The 16,430-nt window shown below is 38.8% G+C and overlaps 1 protein-coding gene across 17 annotated transcripts in view; it reads left to right on the forward strand.

Moving 5' to 3' along the window:
• Window positions 1-16,430, forward strand: part of Syne1 (spectrin repeat containing nuclear envelope protein 1) — a 428,203-nt gene that overhangs the window by 383,366 nt on the left and 28,407 nt on the right. For 15 of the 17 annotated variants that reach the window (XM_078018867.1, XM_078018877.1, XM_078018878.1 and 12 more), the window contains 3 exons: window positions 6,959-7,121; window positions 13,903-14,090; window positions 14,964-15,114. In XM_078018867.1, the coding sequence (XP_077874993.1) occupies window positions 6,959-7,121; window positions 13,903-14,090; window positions 14,964-15,114 (502 nt within the window). Of the gene's footprint in view, window positions 1-1,646; window positions 1,837-6,958; window positions 7,122-13,902; window positions 14,091-14,963; window positions 15,115-16,430 lie in introns of those variants that run through there. The other 2 variants (XM_078018882.1, XM_078018883.1) reach the window with 2 other exon arrangements.

Genomic DNA, 16,430 nt, shown 5'->3' on the forward strand with positions numbered 1-16,430 from the left:
ATGGCGCATCTTAGCTGAAGTTATCCCCCGGTATAGACACACAGAGGTTCAGGATCCCAGTGCTACTTGTAGCCTCACATCTCAGTCACTACAAAGATAACAATCTCTTAATTTAGAAGGAGAAATCAGAGACTGTTTTGCTATAAATACCCTTCTTAGGGAGATCTACTTGGTAAACTCTTCCCCCACCTAGGTTTTCTGTCAGATTCTGACTCACAGATTGATCTTGCATGTTCATGTAACCCAGTTAAACTAGTTAAACTTCTCTTATAAATTTTTGATGGCCATTTGGTATGGAGGATGGGGAGGTACTGTGGCAAAGGTATTTTACCTTAGACTTACTATACTGTGGTTGCCAACCACTACTTAGCATATGCCCAACCCAGGGATGAGCCAGCATCACACAGGAGTGCCATGCTTTCTCCCCAGTCACTCCTGCTTGGGTTATTTTTGTGTAGCTATTCAGGTGAGAATTTTATAGATGTATTTAGTTCACTTTGTGAATGACTATTGATAAACTTGACTGGATGATCTATACATAAGGGGTACACAAGCTTTGTACCATAGTCACTAAGATGCCCGTGTGTACTTTCACTTATACAGTCTCATCCTACTCAGGTATATTTCCTATGGGAAAGGTTTGTGGATATATTATCTATTTCTAGTTGTTTCCTTCAAAAATGGACCAGATGATGAGCTGATCATTAATTTGCCCCAGAGTTTAATGCCACAGTCTCCCTTTTGGCTTTCCCAAAAGACACCCGACCATCCCCCCTGCTTTCTGTTTCCTGGGTTACTGGTGCAGAGACCATGTGAACATATCCCACACCTGTCTCCAACTGTGAACGGCCAGCGGAAATACTCAGTTCTGTGATTCAGTCCCAGTCGGGGACTCTTCCAACTTTTTTCCACGCTGATTCATGAGACCAAAATATGACCCACTGTGTGATTTTTTAAAAAAATGTTTTTTATATTTCTTATATACTCATTACAGGACATTTGGAAACTTAAAATTCACAAAAAGTAAAACGTTAACAGAAATCTCACCATGCAAATGAATAGATATCTTTTAAATAATCTTTTGAAATGAACAAATTAATTTTTTTTAGCCTTACCGGGGGACTAATATTTCCTCATTATATTTTCTCACCAGTAGTCGAGGTAAAGAACAAGCTCTTTCCCACAGAATCTCTTCCCTCCCACCTTCCCTGTCCACCCCTCAAACTCCTACTTACACCACTGTGAGCTGCAGATTGGACAGAAGAGAAACAGAAGTTGCCCCGGGTGGCTGGCACAGCTGGCTGTAGCTGCGGAGGCTGGGTCTGTCCTTTTGCATGTGGGCGTCTGTCTTCTCCGCGTGGCCCTCCAACCTGACAGCCCGCAAGCCCAGTCATCTGCCCTCACAGAAGGGGCAGAACATCTGGAGCCGCTTTAATTTCGCTCTCTCCTTTCTTCAGACCTTAGCCGCCTCCTCCTTGCGGATTACGCTGAGCTGTTTCCCCTTCTTACACTCGTGGCCTACATTCCAGGAGATCAGGCCTGGCACATGTTAATGAATGTGGGTTTTATTTAGAAACATGACCACTTGTCACTGCCCAGTGTCATGTTATCAGGCAGACAGTACCACCATTTGTCCAGCGTGTGCATTTTCATACTTCTGGGCCCAGAGAGGGGGAAACGTTCAGCCCCACGCAGGATCTAGCTCTTGGCTCTGCAGAGCCTCACTTTGGCAAGTGGAAACTTCATGGTGGTGGCCGAGGACTTGCGTGCCCTGAGGATGGCAGAGGACGGCTGCGCAGACGCGGATCTCCCAGACTGTAACTGCGATGTCACCAGGCAGGCATCTCCTTGAGTTTCTTCCATTGTGCATAGCTCTCGTGTGACGTGGGTTTATAGGGTAGATGCTGGGAGCTTTAATTCAGTATGGCTTTTGCCAGCCTCACCTGAAGGTGGTTGGTGTCCGGAGACTATAGGCTGTGGACTCCACAGAGCTATGTGTTGGCTTGTTTTAATGTTCTTCTGATAGACGTGTGCAGCTGGACGAAAAGGTTAATGGACTTCATTATGACTTGGCATTCCAGTCGTCTCTGGACTGTGTGTGTCACACAAGAAGTGTGGCTACAGTAGAGAGGACGAGACTCAGGAAAGAGATTTAGAAAAAGATCCAGTTAGTCCCTCATCTGCTATTGAAAAGATGGGTGTCTGATGAGACTGAAATTCAGCTTTCACCAGTTCCCAGCTTTGTAGCACAGCTTTCCTTTTAATAAATAAGAATCAGATATTTATCTGTTTAATGAAGAAAGTTGCTTTTGTGTTTGTCAGTCAAAGCCTTATAAAATGTTGAAATTAATGTCTGAAATAGTAATGAATGCATTGTTTAAAGACTTAGTTCATGATTTTTTTCAATTAGAATAACAATATGACAGGTATTTTTATTTTGTTGTTTAAAAATCGTTTTTCTTTTGTCTCATTAATCCCCTAAATAAATTCCTATAGATTCATAGGATTTACCAATGGCATTTTTCATTTTATTGTATTTAGAATTTGGACTTTGTTTTTGGGGGGTTACAGGCATACTAAATTAGTTTAAGGAAAGTGGTGCTACATAAGTGTATATATATATTAGATAAATAGATATGTGTGTATAAATGCATATATGTGGGAGTGTTCATGTAACAGCATTCATATGCTGGACAATTGGATTTAATAGCAGAATAAAGGTCAAGTTCCTGAGATGCACACTGGACTGTGAAAGGAGAATGATAAGCTGTAAGAACTGTAGATCTTTCTTGCTAAACCCACCCAGACATGGGACACGCACAAGCATGTATTTTGAATTATAATCCTGGATGCTACCAAAAGGAATGTTGCTCAAACTTCTTACAATGAAGGAAAAATAAAAATATTGTGACACTGTAGCCAAGGATTTCCTTTAAAGAAATAATGGAAAAAACATGAGACATTTCTCCTATTAAATAATGAACCCTGCCCTGCAAATATCAAGTTTAATAAGCCATGGAAAATATATAGGGGCCTTATCACCCATGTCCTCCTCACATCCACCCCCTTCAACACACACAGTGTGATTTGCTATTTATAGTAAAATATGCTTCTTAAAAAATGATAGAGGAGGACCACATAAGTGTTCACCTCCATTGATTTCACTAAATTTACACCTTAGTTTGAAAGAGGAACTTGTCCCTAATGGACTATATGAACAAGCATTTCCATGTCACGATGCCCTTGACATATTGCTGACTAACCACTCTGCCTTGGAATTCATTCAACATTATACAGGATTAAGAATTCTGTGATTTATTTTGCCAGTATAGACAGCTCAATGGAATAGTGTTTACTCATATCCCTTTGTGCTTTGGATCTTTTGATCATATTTATGAGTTTGGAACCAAGAAAATGAATGAACTTTAGGTTTTGAAAAATAGACCATTTGCAAATGTTGTACTTAGCAGAAACAAGTATATACTTAATATTAAATATTTTTTTAAAATGTCAATTAAATAAAAATATTGTAGTTAGAATAGTAATTATTGATAGTTAACAGGTATTTAAATCATGTTCAACTTTCGGCCAGACACTGAGCTTAGCTATGGCAGAGAGAAAGAAAATCCAAATGTGGGAATTCAGTTTTGCCTTTCCAAAGAGGTTGCCATGGAGGAAATCAACTGGTGCATAAATAATCCCAGGGAGTTAAAATAAGGGTAGAGAGAAAACTAGCACTCCCGCCACTAATAAACCCTAATGGGATTATGAGGTTGCAATTAAACCCCTTTCTTAATGCATAGTCAGCATCAAGACTTTACCTTGTCTGAAGACAGGAAGCTCGTCAAACAGGAGAGATTATGGGGAGGATATTCCTACAGGGGTAACATCAGGACAGACATCTCCATTTTATATGCCAATCCTGTCCCATCAGAACCGTAGATGGCAGACCATACTTTCAGTCTGGAGCACTATGGCCAGTACCAGCTTAAAGTCCCTTATTCACACCACAATCATTATCAGAATGTACTGCCTTACATTTGCACCCAGTTGCTTTCTAAAACTGTCACTCATTGGCTGCTACCCAAGTGAATTTAGCCTTATGTATGAGAGAGATGAGCATGGATTGTCTTGGGAATATTGTTCAAGGCCAATGCCATGAAGTGCCCAAGGGGAGTTGTGTGTAATTCATGCTTATAAAGCTAATTAGAATTCTTATCTTGAGTGAAATTAATTTGGGGATTCTTATTTTGAGTGAAATTATGAGTCATGTTAAACATGGCAATGCATTTTAATACCCTAGCAATAAATTATATTGTGGAATATGAACATCATTTTTTTAAATGTACATTTTCCCCAAGTAACATATGATATTATATAGAAGAATGCTTTTACAAATGAAAAATGTTATTCATATATAGGCATTACTATTAATTCTAATTAACCAAATATAGATGTTATTACTATTATTGATAGCTGACCATAATGAAAACCTTTTAAAAGCATTTGAATGGGGCTGGGGATGTGGCTCAAGCGGTAGCGCGCTCGCCTGGCATGCGTGAGGCCCGGGTTCGATCCTCAGCACCACATACCAACAAAGATGTTGTGTCTGCCGAGAACTAAAAAATAAATATTAAAAAAAAAAATTCTCTCTCTCTCTCTCTATCCTCTCTCACTCTCTCTTTAAAAAAAAATAAATAAAATAAAAGCATTTGAATGACAGTGCTTTGAGGAAAATCTCAAGGAGGAAATGTGATTACATTATCATGTGGTTACATTTTCATTTGAGAGAGAAATATTGATTTATTGAAACTGTAATAGCGGTGAAGATATCAATTTTTAGGAACTAAAAATAAATCACAATATCAAAATATTTTGATAGGAGACTTTTTCTTAAGGGTACTGACTCTTGGCAGAGAAGTATATCAGAATCACCTGGGTGGAGCGAGAGCACTGGTAGTTGGCATGTAGGGACTGAAAGCACACTCAGGTGATTGTGTACTCCAGCTTGAGAAGCAGGAAATACCCGGTGACAGTGAGTGGAAGTTGTCAGTCTCTGAGAACATTTTCTTGCAAATCCCTGACTTTAAACATACCATATCCCTACAGTCTTAACAATCATAGTTCTTGACTTTTTTTTTCAAAAAGATGTCTCTCCATTTGGGCCAAGTTGATACCCTAGGACATTGAAATATTTTGCTTATCTACTATTCACCTATATAATGAGCAGTGCCAATGGGGTAACCATATTTCTTGAACTGAAAATAGGACTCATGGTCCAAAGGTAGAAGGAAATCTTAAATAGGCCAGACCAGAAGTCTTTGATCTTATGCTTATTATCACTATGATCCTCCTTTTTGGACCAATCTACTCTCCAACCATGAAAAGTCAATTATGCCTTGAAGACAGATCATTCCAGAAGTTCCATACTGTAGTTATGCAGTTTCATTGCCTACTTTCTTAAACTTAACTACATTTTCTTACTGTAAGTTTCTTACTTAATTTAAATGCATTCTAATTTCTATTTCCACAGTCTTTGATGAACAATTCTTTGATGAACTCATTGCCAGATGCTAGATCCTCACCTTAGGCCTCATCATCCTGCATTGCTGTGCTGTGTGGTAGACCAGTAGTTTCTAAATTTTAGCATGCATATGAATCACTTTAAAAGTATGCTAGTCAATTTTTCATTGCTTTTATTAAAATACCTGACAAAAACAACTTAGAGGAGGAAAGGTTTATTTGGGCTCTTGGTTTTAGAGAATTTAGTCTATGGGCAACTAGTTCTGTGGCCAGCAGTGTCCATTGCTTTGGGCCTAGGGTGAAGCAGAACTTCAGGGCAATAAGAACGTAACTAAGAAGAGCTGCTCAGATCAGAGTAGGTGGAAGCAGAGAGAGAGTAAGGACCAGAGAGAAAATAAACCCATCCATGGCATACCCTACTGACCTAATTCCTCCCACTAGGTCCCTCCTCCCAGTAGTCCATCCAGTGACTGGTGGATTAATCCATTAATCAGTAACCCACTGGTGAGGTCAGAGGCGTCATGATCCAGTCATTTCCTAAGAACCCCTTCTCTGAACCTTGTTGCAACTCTCCTGTGCTTCTTTTCCCCATCCTCTAACTTCAGCCTCCCCAGCACTACGCTATTTCTCTTCTGTTTCCTAGGCCAGGAGTGTTCTGCTTGGCTTTCTCAAGCAGATACAGCTTCAACATTATCTCCTTACTTGTCAAATCCAACTCCTCAATGGGAAGAATGAAACTTCAGCCACCACCTGGCTTCGCATTGTCCTAACACCACATGTGTTTGTAGAAGCAATTAAGGGAGGGAAATATTCATTATTTATTCATGCATGAATAAATAAATGAAGGATTACCTGAACATGGCAAGACAGAATTGATCATTGCTGATTGATTAACCAGAGACTTGGTTCATTTCTTTAGTTCTCACACATTGTGTCATATTTCGTTGTTGGTCCAGGTTTCCTTTCAGATTGCACACTTCAGAAGAGAAAGAATAGTCTTATTTATCTTGATCTTCCCAGCATCTCATGCATGAGATGTTCTCCCGATTGTTAGATAAATGACAAGCATAGAAAAAGCACTTTTTCCTGCGTCTCTGGAAATAATTGGGAAAGGCTTTCCTTGAAGCATTGAAGCACTAATCTGGGTGCTGAAGTGGAAGATTGGATAGTTACAAACTTCATACCTTGGACCTGCGCTCTGTTGCTTATAATCCACCAGGTCCTCAGTTACCTTTAATGCATTCTATCCCCAGCAAAACTTGAATTGCTTGAGTGTATATGACATCTCTCTGAAATTATCTCTAGTGTGCTTTCCTCTTTTAACTGAATTTCCACCCAAAAGATGCTGAAAATGCAACCCATGAGGGCTGCATGTGGGAGCAGTGTGTTCAGGGCCTCTCAACAATGCTCCATGTTTCACCTTCTCTGCCCACAGGGTGAAGAAGCTGAAGGAGACTCTGGTGGCCGTGCAGCAGCTTGATAAGAACATGAGCAGCCTGAGGACTTGGCTCGCTCACATCGAGTCAGAGCTGGCCAAGCCCATCGTCTATGATTCCTGTAACTCTGAAGAAATACAGAGAAAACTTAATGAGCAGCAGGTAAAACTGAATGCACTTGAGATGAAATCAAATAAGCCATGGAACACCTGTCCTCCTGGCTGGGCAACTGCGATTGAGATGGTGACTCAGGGTGGGAGGCCAGGAGGAACGTAGGCAGGACTGGGGAGGAAGGAAGGCTTTGCATAGGAAAGTGTAGGGGGCAGACAGTTCCAGTCACTGCAGAGCTGACTCTTATAAAGATGCTTGGGCCATTGTACTGCTGGTCCTCCAAGGGTGCTCATCCCTTCAAGGATTCTAAGATGGTAGCGGGTAAGGTTGAGTTGCAGTGATATTCATTTATTTATGGGTCATTAGCCCACTACCATAGACTTAGCAAAGAGTCTTGTCTTTCAGTGTGCAGCATCTGGAGAGAGATTACAATGCATGCTTAGAATTTTAAAAGTTTTGTTCTGCAAGGATTGATTGCACAGCCTTTAGACCACACACTGGTGATAGATCACATTAAAGGTAATTTCACCTTTGTGTAAACAGTGAAGAGCACATCTCATTCGCAAACAATGTATGATCCAACAAAGCAGACTAGATGACCCTTCAAATGCACAAAGGAGAAAATTTTTTTACTTCTCACTCCTCTTGCTTATTCATGCTGGTGTTTTAGACTCTACTTGCTAGTAATGAGCACCATGAATTCCTCATCAGAAGTCTTCAGATTGCTTTTGAAAATTTTACCCAGACTCTGTTTCCTTTGTTACATTTAGGCCATTATAGACACGTTGCTAAATTTTAAAACATCATAAAATGTAAACAGTACATAATTTTAAAATCCTATGAGGTAGGTAATATACTTACTGTATTTTTTACATGCAACCTAAGCCAATGAGAAATAGGTGCTAAAGTATAGTCATATATGTTGAGTTTTTTAAAATATAAAATTAACATTGCATCTAAAAACTTTTTGTTAGCAGGATATTTTTCAATTTTTATAAGATTAAAAATATCCAGGTGTGGCAGTGCGTACCTGTGATTCCCAGCAACCCAGAAGGCTGAGGCAGGAGGATTGCAAATTTCAGGATAGTCTCAGAACTTAACAAGACCCTGACTCAAAAACCAAAGCAACCCCCCCCCCAAAAAAAAAGAAAGAAAAAAAAATCTTGGGAATGAGAGTAGCCAAGGAAAGGCAAGACTAAGATTAAAATCGTCTGAAGGACACTAATGTTTGAAATTTTGATGATTGCAATGTGTGGCTTATAGTTTGCTTTAAATTCCCTAAATTCTTTTGGATAATATGATAATGATGTGTTTGAGTAATGAGGATTAAAATGCTAATGACCAGTATTGTCATTTAGCCAATGTATGAAAATCAAAACAGTATCTAGTTGAATATGACAAATTGTTCATATGCATTTATAGCTCAACCTACTATTAAGTCTCCAATAAAATGATGGTCAAAGGGAAAAAAAGGTCAAAACCCACAATGGTAAATAGAACAGGAGAGAACATGATAGAGATGACAGGCAGCCAATAGAATTTTGAAAGACAGAAAATGAATAGATGAATACTGATGGCGCTGGCAGAGTGGAGGGTGGAGAAGATTGATTTATGCCACCGAGTCCAAGTCAGGCACAGAATGGTGATCAAGTAAAGCTGAGCCGGTTGTCTGTGGAGCTTCAAGGGGGAACATTGCATAAAAGTATGATTCAGGAGTGATGAGACTGGCAGAGCCCCCTCAGCCCAGAAAGCCAGACAGCCCTATTTCACTTTGGCAAAAGACCAGAGGATAACCCTCAGGAGAAGGCAAACCAGAGGGACTTGGGAATGGGGATCAGAACACCATCAGGCTGGTATTCAAAGTAGGGAGATGAAGTTGGCAGCCAGCCCTTCTTTCCCAGCTGGGCTCCAACAGTGTCAGAGCCAGGCTTACACCCCAGCCAGGAGACTGGGGCAGTCACTATAGAGAAACAGAGAAACAGACCCCGACGAGGGAAAACACCTTCAGATGTGGTACTAACAGGCACCCGGAAAGGCCACGCCCCACCTGGCTCGCTGGCTGGCAGGGCCTAGACATGTCTTCCTGTAGCTGACTCCTTTCTCAGGGACGTGTGGATGGTCAAGAACCTCTGTGGTTTAAGAAAGCTTCTACCCCCTACATTGGAAACAAAGGCCAAAATAAATGGGTAACAGGGTAAAGAAAGGAAGAATCAAAAGGAATACATTATAGAAAGAGGAAGAAATTTTATTTATAAAAAGTTCTTATAGAAACTACAGATTTACATTCAAAAAAGAAGAGGATGCCACTGTTATTTTTTAAAAAAGGAATTTTCAGAAATGACAGAATCTCCTACAGAGTAAAACAAAAAGATTCATACTTAAAAATATGAGAAAAATATTAAAAAAATTAATGCAAGAATTTCAAAATTCAATTATTGCATAAAATTTCCAAAAAGAATTTTTTTTAATGGAGGAAGAAATTATCAAAGTGCTAATGTTAAAAAAAAATGTAAAACAGACATTCACAGATCGTAAGGGCCTGATAAGTGTCCAGGAAAATTTAGAACAAAGCAAAACCATCCCAGGACACTACATTATAAAATTGCCAAACCTGAACAATAAAGAGAACTCTAACCTCCAGGATATATAAAGAATTAAAGAAACTTAACACCAACAAAAGCAAACAATCCAATCAATAAATGGGCTAAGGAGCTGAACAGACACTTCTTAGAAGAAGATATGCATTTGATCAACAGATATATGAAAAAATGTTCAACATTTCTAATAATTGGAGAAATGCAAATAAAAACTAAGATTTCATCTCACGCCTGTCAGAATGGCAGTTATCAAGAATACAGACAACAATAGATGTTAACAAGGATGTAGGGGAAAAGGCACACTCATACTTTGTTGGTGGAACTGCAAATTGGTGCAACCAATCTGGAAAGCAGTATGGAGATTCCTTAGAAAACTTGGAATGGAACCACCCTTTGGCCTAGCTATCCCACCTCTTGGCCTATACCCAAAGGACTTAAAATCAGCATACTGTAGTAATGCAGCCACATCAGTGTTCATAGCAGCTCAATTCATAATAGCTAAACTGTGGAAGCAACCTAGATGCCCTTCAATAGATGAATGGATAAAGAGAAGACCTTTAATATTTCCAGGGTGAAAAAACTCTGACTTCTCCCAAACTACACTGGAATCTTGGAGAACCTGGCACACTTCCTTTAAAAGCTGAAAAGGAGCTTAGCGTGGTAGCACAGGCCTGTAATCCCAGTGACTCAAGAGGCTGAGGCAGGAGGATCATGAGGTCAAAGTCCGCCTCAGCAACATAGTGAGACCCTGCCTTAAAATAAAAAATAAAAAGAGCTGGGGATGTGGCTCAGTGGTAAAGCACCCGTGGGTTCAACCTTAGGTTCAGTCCCTAGCACTGGGGTGGCAGGATGGGGGATTTGAAGGAATGATTAGTTGCCGCAGTCTGGCTGGGCACAAAATCACGAGCCACCACACACCTTGTAGGTTCAAACAGCAACTCTTTATTCTCGAACTGTCACCGGCACTGTACACACAGGTTCTGGGGAAATCCACGTTCTGGGCAAAATTCACGTACTCCACCAGGCTCTGAATCCCAAATACTTTCTGAATCCCGAGAGAACTCAACAGGAACTCAAGGAGCAGGCGGGCCTGAGGCAATAGGATACGCCCTATTCCCAGCAGGGTACACCTTAAACCTGGAACCGCCCTAAACCCAAGGAGCAGGATACTCCCTAAAACCTGATCCGCCCTAAACCCGGATCCGCCCTGGTCCTTGAGCAAGGTCACCTTACTCAAGCATGCATGCAATGTCACTGCAAATGACCTGGGTCCAAAGGCAAGCCCATTTCCACAATGGAGAGTCCTTCCTCTGAGCAACATGGAGTATGCTGACAAAGAAATTGCCATGCGTTATTCCTACTTGGCAATGGCTCTCAGCAATTAGTAATTTAGAATTGTATATCTTTCCATTTAATGAACAAAAATTTACCTCCTATGAACCCATTTATAGGAAACTAATGAAGGGTATTCTGCATACACTAATGGCACTAAGTGATAAGAAACATAAAGCTTGAGAGAAAGAAAAATGGAATGATATTCATCCATAAAGGAGAATGAAATTGTGTCATTTGTAGTAAAATAAATAGAACTGAAGGACATTATATCAACATTATGTCAAGTAAAATGAGAGACAGAAACAGAAAGACAAACACTGCATGTTTTCTCTTAATATCTGGAGTTTAAAAAAAAAAAAAAAAGTCAACCTGAATGTAGAATAGTGATTGCTAGAAGTCAGGAAGTAGAAGAGGAGGGTATATGAAAGGCGGTGAGATTTGATCATTGTGCACTTGTGTATGATAGCATTTCATTGAACCCCATTTATATATATAATTAATACATGCTAATCAAAAATTTTAAAAAATTTAAAAAGGGAATTTCCAGGATAAAGGTGAAGGGAATCCCTGAGGACAGCTGACCTATAGGCCAGTGAGCTGTGGCCAGTTCGGAGCAGGGGTGAGGGTACTTGAGGAAGAAAACAATAGTACATCACCTGCTAGAGTAGGGCATTTATTATTCCCATAGGAGAGAGACTAGAAACAAGCAATATATGTTTGAGACAGAGGATTGCTCATTCTAGAAAAACAGAATTTTTAATGCAAGAAAAGAAAACCCCTCCATGTGGAATTTTTGTGTTTCTTTTTCCAATGTACTGAATTCTTACAGAATTATTTGGATGGAATTACAGACTTGAGATATAGACTTGAAATGGCTTTAGGTAAAATTTGTCACATTTCTCTTTGTTAAAAGAAAAATTAATTCAGAGATTTTATGTGATGATTATTTTTTCTTTTCTTTTCTTTTCTTTTTTTTTTTTTTGTACTTTCAGTTGAACCCAGTGACATTATACCATTGAGCCACATCCACAGTCCTTTTTTAACTTTTATTTTGAGACAGTGTCTTGCTAAGTAGCTTTGGACCTTGCTAAGTTGCTGAGGCTGGCCTAAAACTTGTGATCCTCCAGTGTCAGCCTCCCAAATTCCTGGGATTATAGGCATGTGCCACCACATTGATTCATATGCGTTAAGTTGAGACCATATTGCCAATGGAGGTTAAAGCTGAGATTAAAATATTATTTTATATTAGGGTTCATATATATCACTATAAAATCACTCATTATTTCATATGTTAAATGATTTTATAGTGATATATATGTTGATTTCAATAAAAACTTTTGAGTCCTTGGGAATTTTTGTCAAAATGTTATGCTTTAAGTGTGTAGGCTTTATTCAGATGCCTAACACTTTTTCCTAAAGTTTATTCTTGCTCTCATATAAGTCTCTATATTTTTTAAGCACTCGTTGAGTTTAATTTTTGTAGTATTTTATATTTTTGAGATCAGCAATCCTTTGATGTCCTCTTCCATATAAGTGTAAAGAGGCTATGCTAGAGATTTGGAAAGAATATTTACTAAATTAGGAATCTTTTAAGATAATTTATTTTCTAACATCTAGTTTATAAGATCTTCAAAAATCAACCAAAGTTACTGTTTTACATTCAAGATGTTAGCCTTTTTTGCAGACATTGTAACATGGTGTTAAGGACAAAAATAAGAGAAAGAACATCACAGGAATATGAGTTCTAGGTATCTAAGTTAAAGAATTATTAGAAGAAGAGACAACCTTGGCAAATCCAAGAGCTGCAAAAGAAACTTGCTAAGGACGATAATAAAGAGGACAAGCAGATACCTGGACCTGCAGTGGAACTCTTACCACAAGTAAAGAGATTTTGATAGTCAGCTTTCCATTACTGAGAAGAAATGCCTGCGATAAGATGCTTATAAAGAGGAAAGGTTATTTGGGCACGTGGTGTCAGAGGTGTCTATCCATGGGCACCTGGCCCTATTACTTTGGGCCTGTGATGACCCTGCACATTATGGTGTTCACCTGTGGTGGGCAGAGGAGGCATAAGAGAAAAAGGAAGAGACTAGACTCCCCAAATCCCCTTTATGCACACACCCCCAGTGACCTCACTTCCTTTTCCCCACCTCCTGAAGGTTCCACCACCTCCCCATAATATCACTGGTGGCTGACCACACCTTTAACATAAGACCTTTGGGGGACATTCCAAATCTGAATTATAGCAAAACTCATGGAGAAAATAAGGAACACATTTTATTTACATAATATGCAGTTAACATGAAAGTTTACATGTAGGAATTAGGGGAAATTTAACTTCTAGTTTTTGTTCCACACTTAAAATCACACTCTGAGAAAGCTGCTGATGGTAATGGTATCATATATCCTACAGAACCTAGGTCCCTTAAACCATGACACCTCTTAACAATGTGTGCTATTAACTGTTTAGAACAGTTTGCAGATCTTTGAGGTTTAAATTGCAGTTCTTGAGTACTAACTATAATAGGTGCCCATAAATTTCATTGAGTGATCCATCAATTAGAATGGAAGCAGAGTTTCTAGAGTTGAGATGAGCATCACATTCATTTTCCAATCATGAAAGAAGGGTAATCCATTCCTTTAGTGTAGTCCATTCCATTTGTTCAGTTTCCATTTTGGCACTGTTCATGTAGCCAAAATATTTCTAGATCCCTCTTCTCACACTGTACCCTAGAGCTTGCCGGACTTCATAAATGTGACTCCAGAAACTTCATTCCATCCAAGAAGTGAAATGCTGGTCACTGGTTAGCCTACCGTTTATCAGGCAGTGAACAATGTTGCAGCTTCTCCTTTCCATCTATGTGGTATTTGGGAATAAAGCATGCTGCATTTCCCTGCAGGAGCTTCAGAGAGACATAGAGAAGCACAGTACCGGTGTTGCCTCCGTCCTTAACCTGTGTGAAGTCCTGTTGCATGACTGTGATGCTTGTGCCACCGATGCCGAGTGTGACTCCATCCAGCAGGCTACTCGAAACCTGGACCGGCGGTGGAGAAACATCTGCGCTATGTCCATGGAAAGGAGGCTCAAGTGAGCTGGGGTGTTCAGTTAGGGAAGAGCAAAGACCAAAAAGGAAAAAAAAAAAAAATTAAAAAAAGACCCAGAGTATCCATGGCTCACTGTTTCCTTTTGGTTACAGTGTCCAAAAATAGCCTTGGCTTCCCCAACTTACTGCCATCTACATTTAGTTGGGAAAATAAGTAGGTGTAAAGGTAATATATAAATATAACATGCCGAGTTGTGTCTGACCTTACCAATTAAATGTCATACAGAATAATAAAACAGCCTTGCCATGAAGGAATAACTTTGCAGAATTTGCAGTTGTAAAAAAAAAAAAAGTATCATTCTTTTACTAAAAATTACATAATGAAGAGACACATTCTTCATCTTTAAGCCCTTTGAAATTTAGGGTGGCAGAAACCTGTGATGTGTTATTACAACATTATCGTAATGACTTAAAACACAGAATCATCATGCTCTCTGGTGACTTTTAAAAGCTTGATATTTATCTTGCTGTCATAGGTTGACATCGGGTGAGTGTGAAGTTGAATTTAGTGGATTTTCAAACCTGGTATATTTTAATGGATCATCAGCACTCAATATGTTGCATTTCAAAATTTCCTTACAAACATCCATGGCAGCTCACATTATGTGCTCATGATATTCAATTTGACTAATTCCGCTGCAGGGCATGCTTTAAAAAAAAAAAAAAAAACAGCTGTTTTATTTTAGCTCAAACAGTTGTTTCGCTCTCTCTGGTCAGTTTGGCTCAAGGCAAGGTTATTGTTTGGCACAGCAGTTGCTTATTTGGGCACTCTTAATCCTGTTGCAGGCATCAGACAGGGTGCTGGTGCATAAACAGTCTTAAATAATGGGAGTCTGTTCCTTCATTTTCTGTCTCAGAATCGAAGAGACCTGGAGATTGTGGCAGAAGTTTCTGGATGACTATTCTCGATTTGAAGATTGGCTGAAGATTTCAGAAAGGACTGCAGCTTTCCCCAGCTCTTCTGGGGTGCTCTATACAGTTGCTAAGGAAGAACTAAAGAAATTTGAGGTGAATTAGAATTCCAAATATTTAATGCGTTATTTTGCTTTTGAAGTAGCCAGCTAAGAGTTGGTGTCCAAGACATAAACTAACTCTCCACCCCCATGCTGTTTGTTCAAATAGCTGGGTGATGACTTTGTGGCCACTTTGATATTGCCCCATAAGAAGGGGTAAAGGAAGTGGATAAAGGAAGACTTTATTTCCATTTCAGATTATGGAGAATTACAAAGTAATAATAAAAAGAAATTGTATTACAAAACAAGACTTGCATTTTGTAATAATCTTGGCATTATTTTTATTTCAAAATTCTTCTCAGTCACTCATCTCTTCTGAAATTACAATGTGGTAGTGTTCTATATTATAAAAATCTACCTTCTAAATGTTCTTTCTCAATTTTTTTCTTTTACTGAATTGGAATGCATGTGCACACATATGAGTAATTTTAATCATTGATAAGATAGGGTTGGATCCAGAATTGAATAGGACATTTTTATTATAATTCAGGTCTTTTTAAAAATGTATTTTTAATAATTTGTTCTTTGGGGGCTGGGGTTGTGGTTCAGTTGTAGAATGCTTGCCTGGCATGCATGAGGCACTGGGTTTGATTCTCAGCACTACATATAAAAAAAAATTTTAAAAAAAGGTCCATCAACAATTAAAAATTATTTTTTTAAAAAAATTGTCTTTTTTAGATATACATGAATATATTTTGACATATTTATACAAACATGGAATGCATCTTATTCTAATTAAGATCCCAGTCTTGTGGTTGTATATGACATGGAGATTCACTGTCGTGTATTTATATATGTATATAGAAAAGTTAAGTCAGATTCATTGCACAATCTTTCCTATTTCCTGTCCCCCCACCCATTCCTTTCATTATAACTCTTTTCTAATCGAACAACAAAGACCAGTGTCCTCTTGACTCACCAAGACTTTTTAACTCCATGGAGATAAAAATAGCAGTAGTGTAATAATATTCATAAAGAAATAAATCATTCAGTAGTTGATTCCATCTCCTCGCTGGTTTGCATAATCTTGAGTCTACTCCATCACTGTAGTACCACAAAACTCTAACTTCTCAGCAGTCTCTGATCTTCACAGAGCCTTGACATAGCCTAAATTGGACCTTTTCTTTTTTTTTTTTTTAATTTAGAGTTTCTTTTCTCTTTCGTTCCCACTGATAAGCAGATGTATACTCATATATGCTGAGAATGGACAGTTCTGATGCTTTCTTATCATTGCTAATTCTGCCCCAACCTTTTCAAAATGATTAGAAATAAGATTTTAAAAATCCAACCAAGTCCAGGAGGGTTCATTTT

The sequence above is a fragment of the Ictidomys tridecemlineatus genome, chromosome 8 (assembly GCF_052094955.1).
Source record: "Ictidomys tridecemlineatus isolate mIctTri1 chromosome 8, mIctTri1.hap1, whole genome shotgun sequence".
Classification (NCBI taxonomy): domain Eukaryota; kingdom Metazoa; phylum Chordata; class Mammalia; order Rodentia; family Sciuridae; genus Ictidomys; species Ictidomys tridecemlineatus.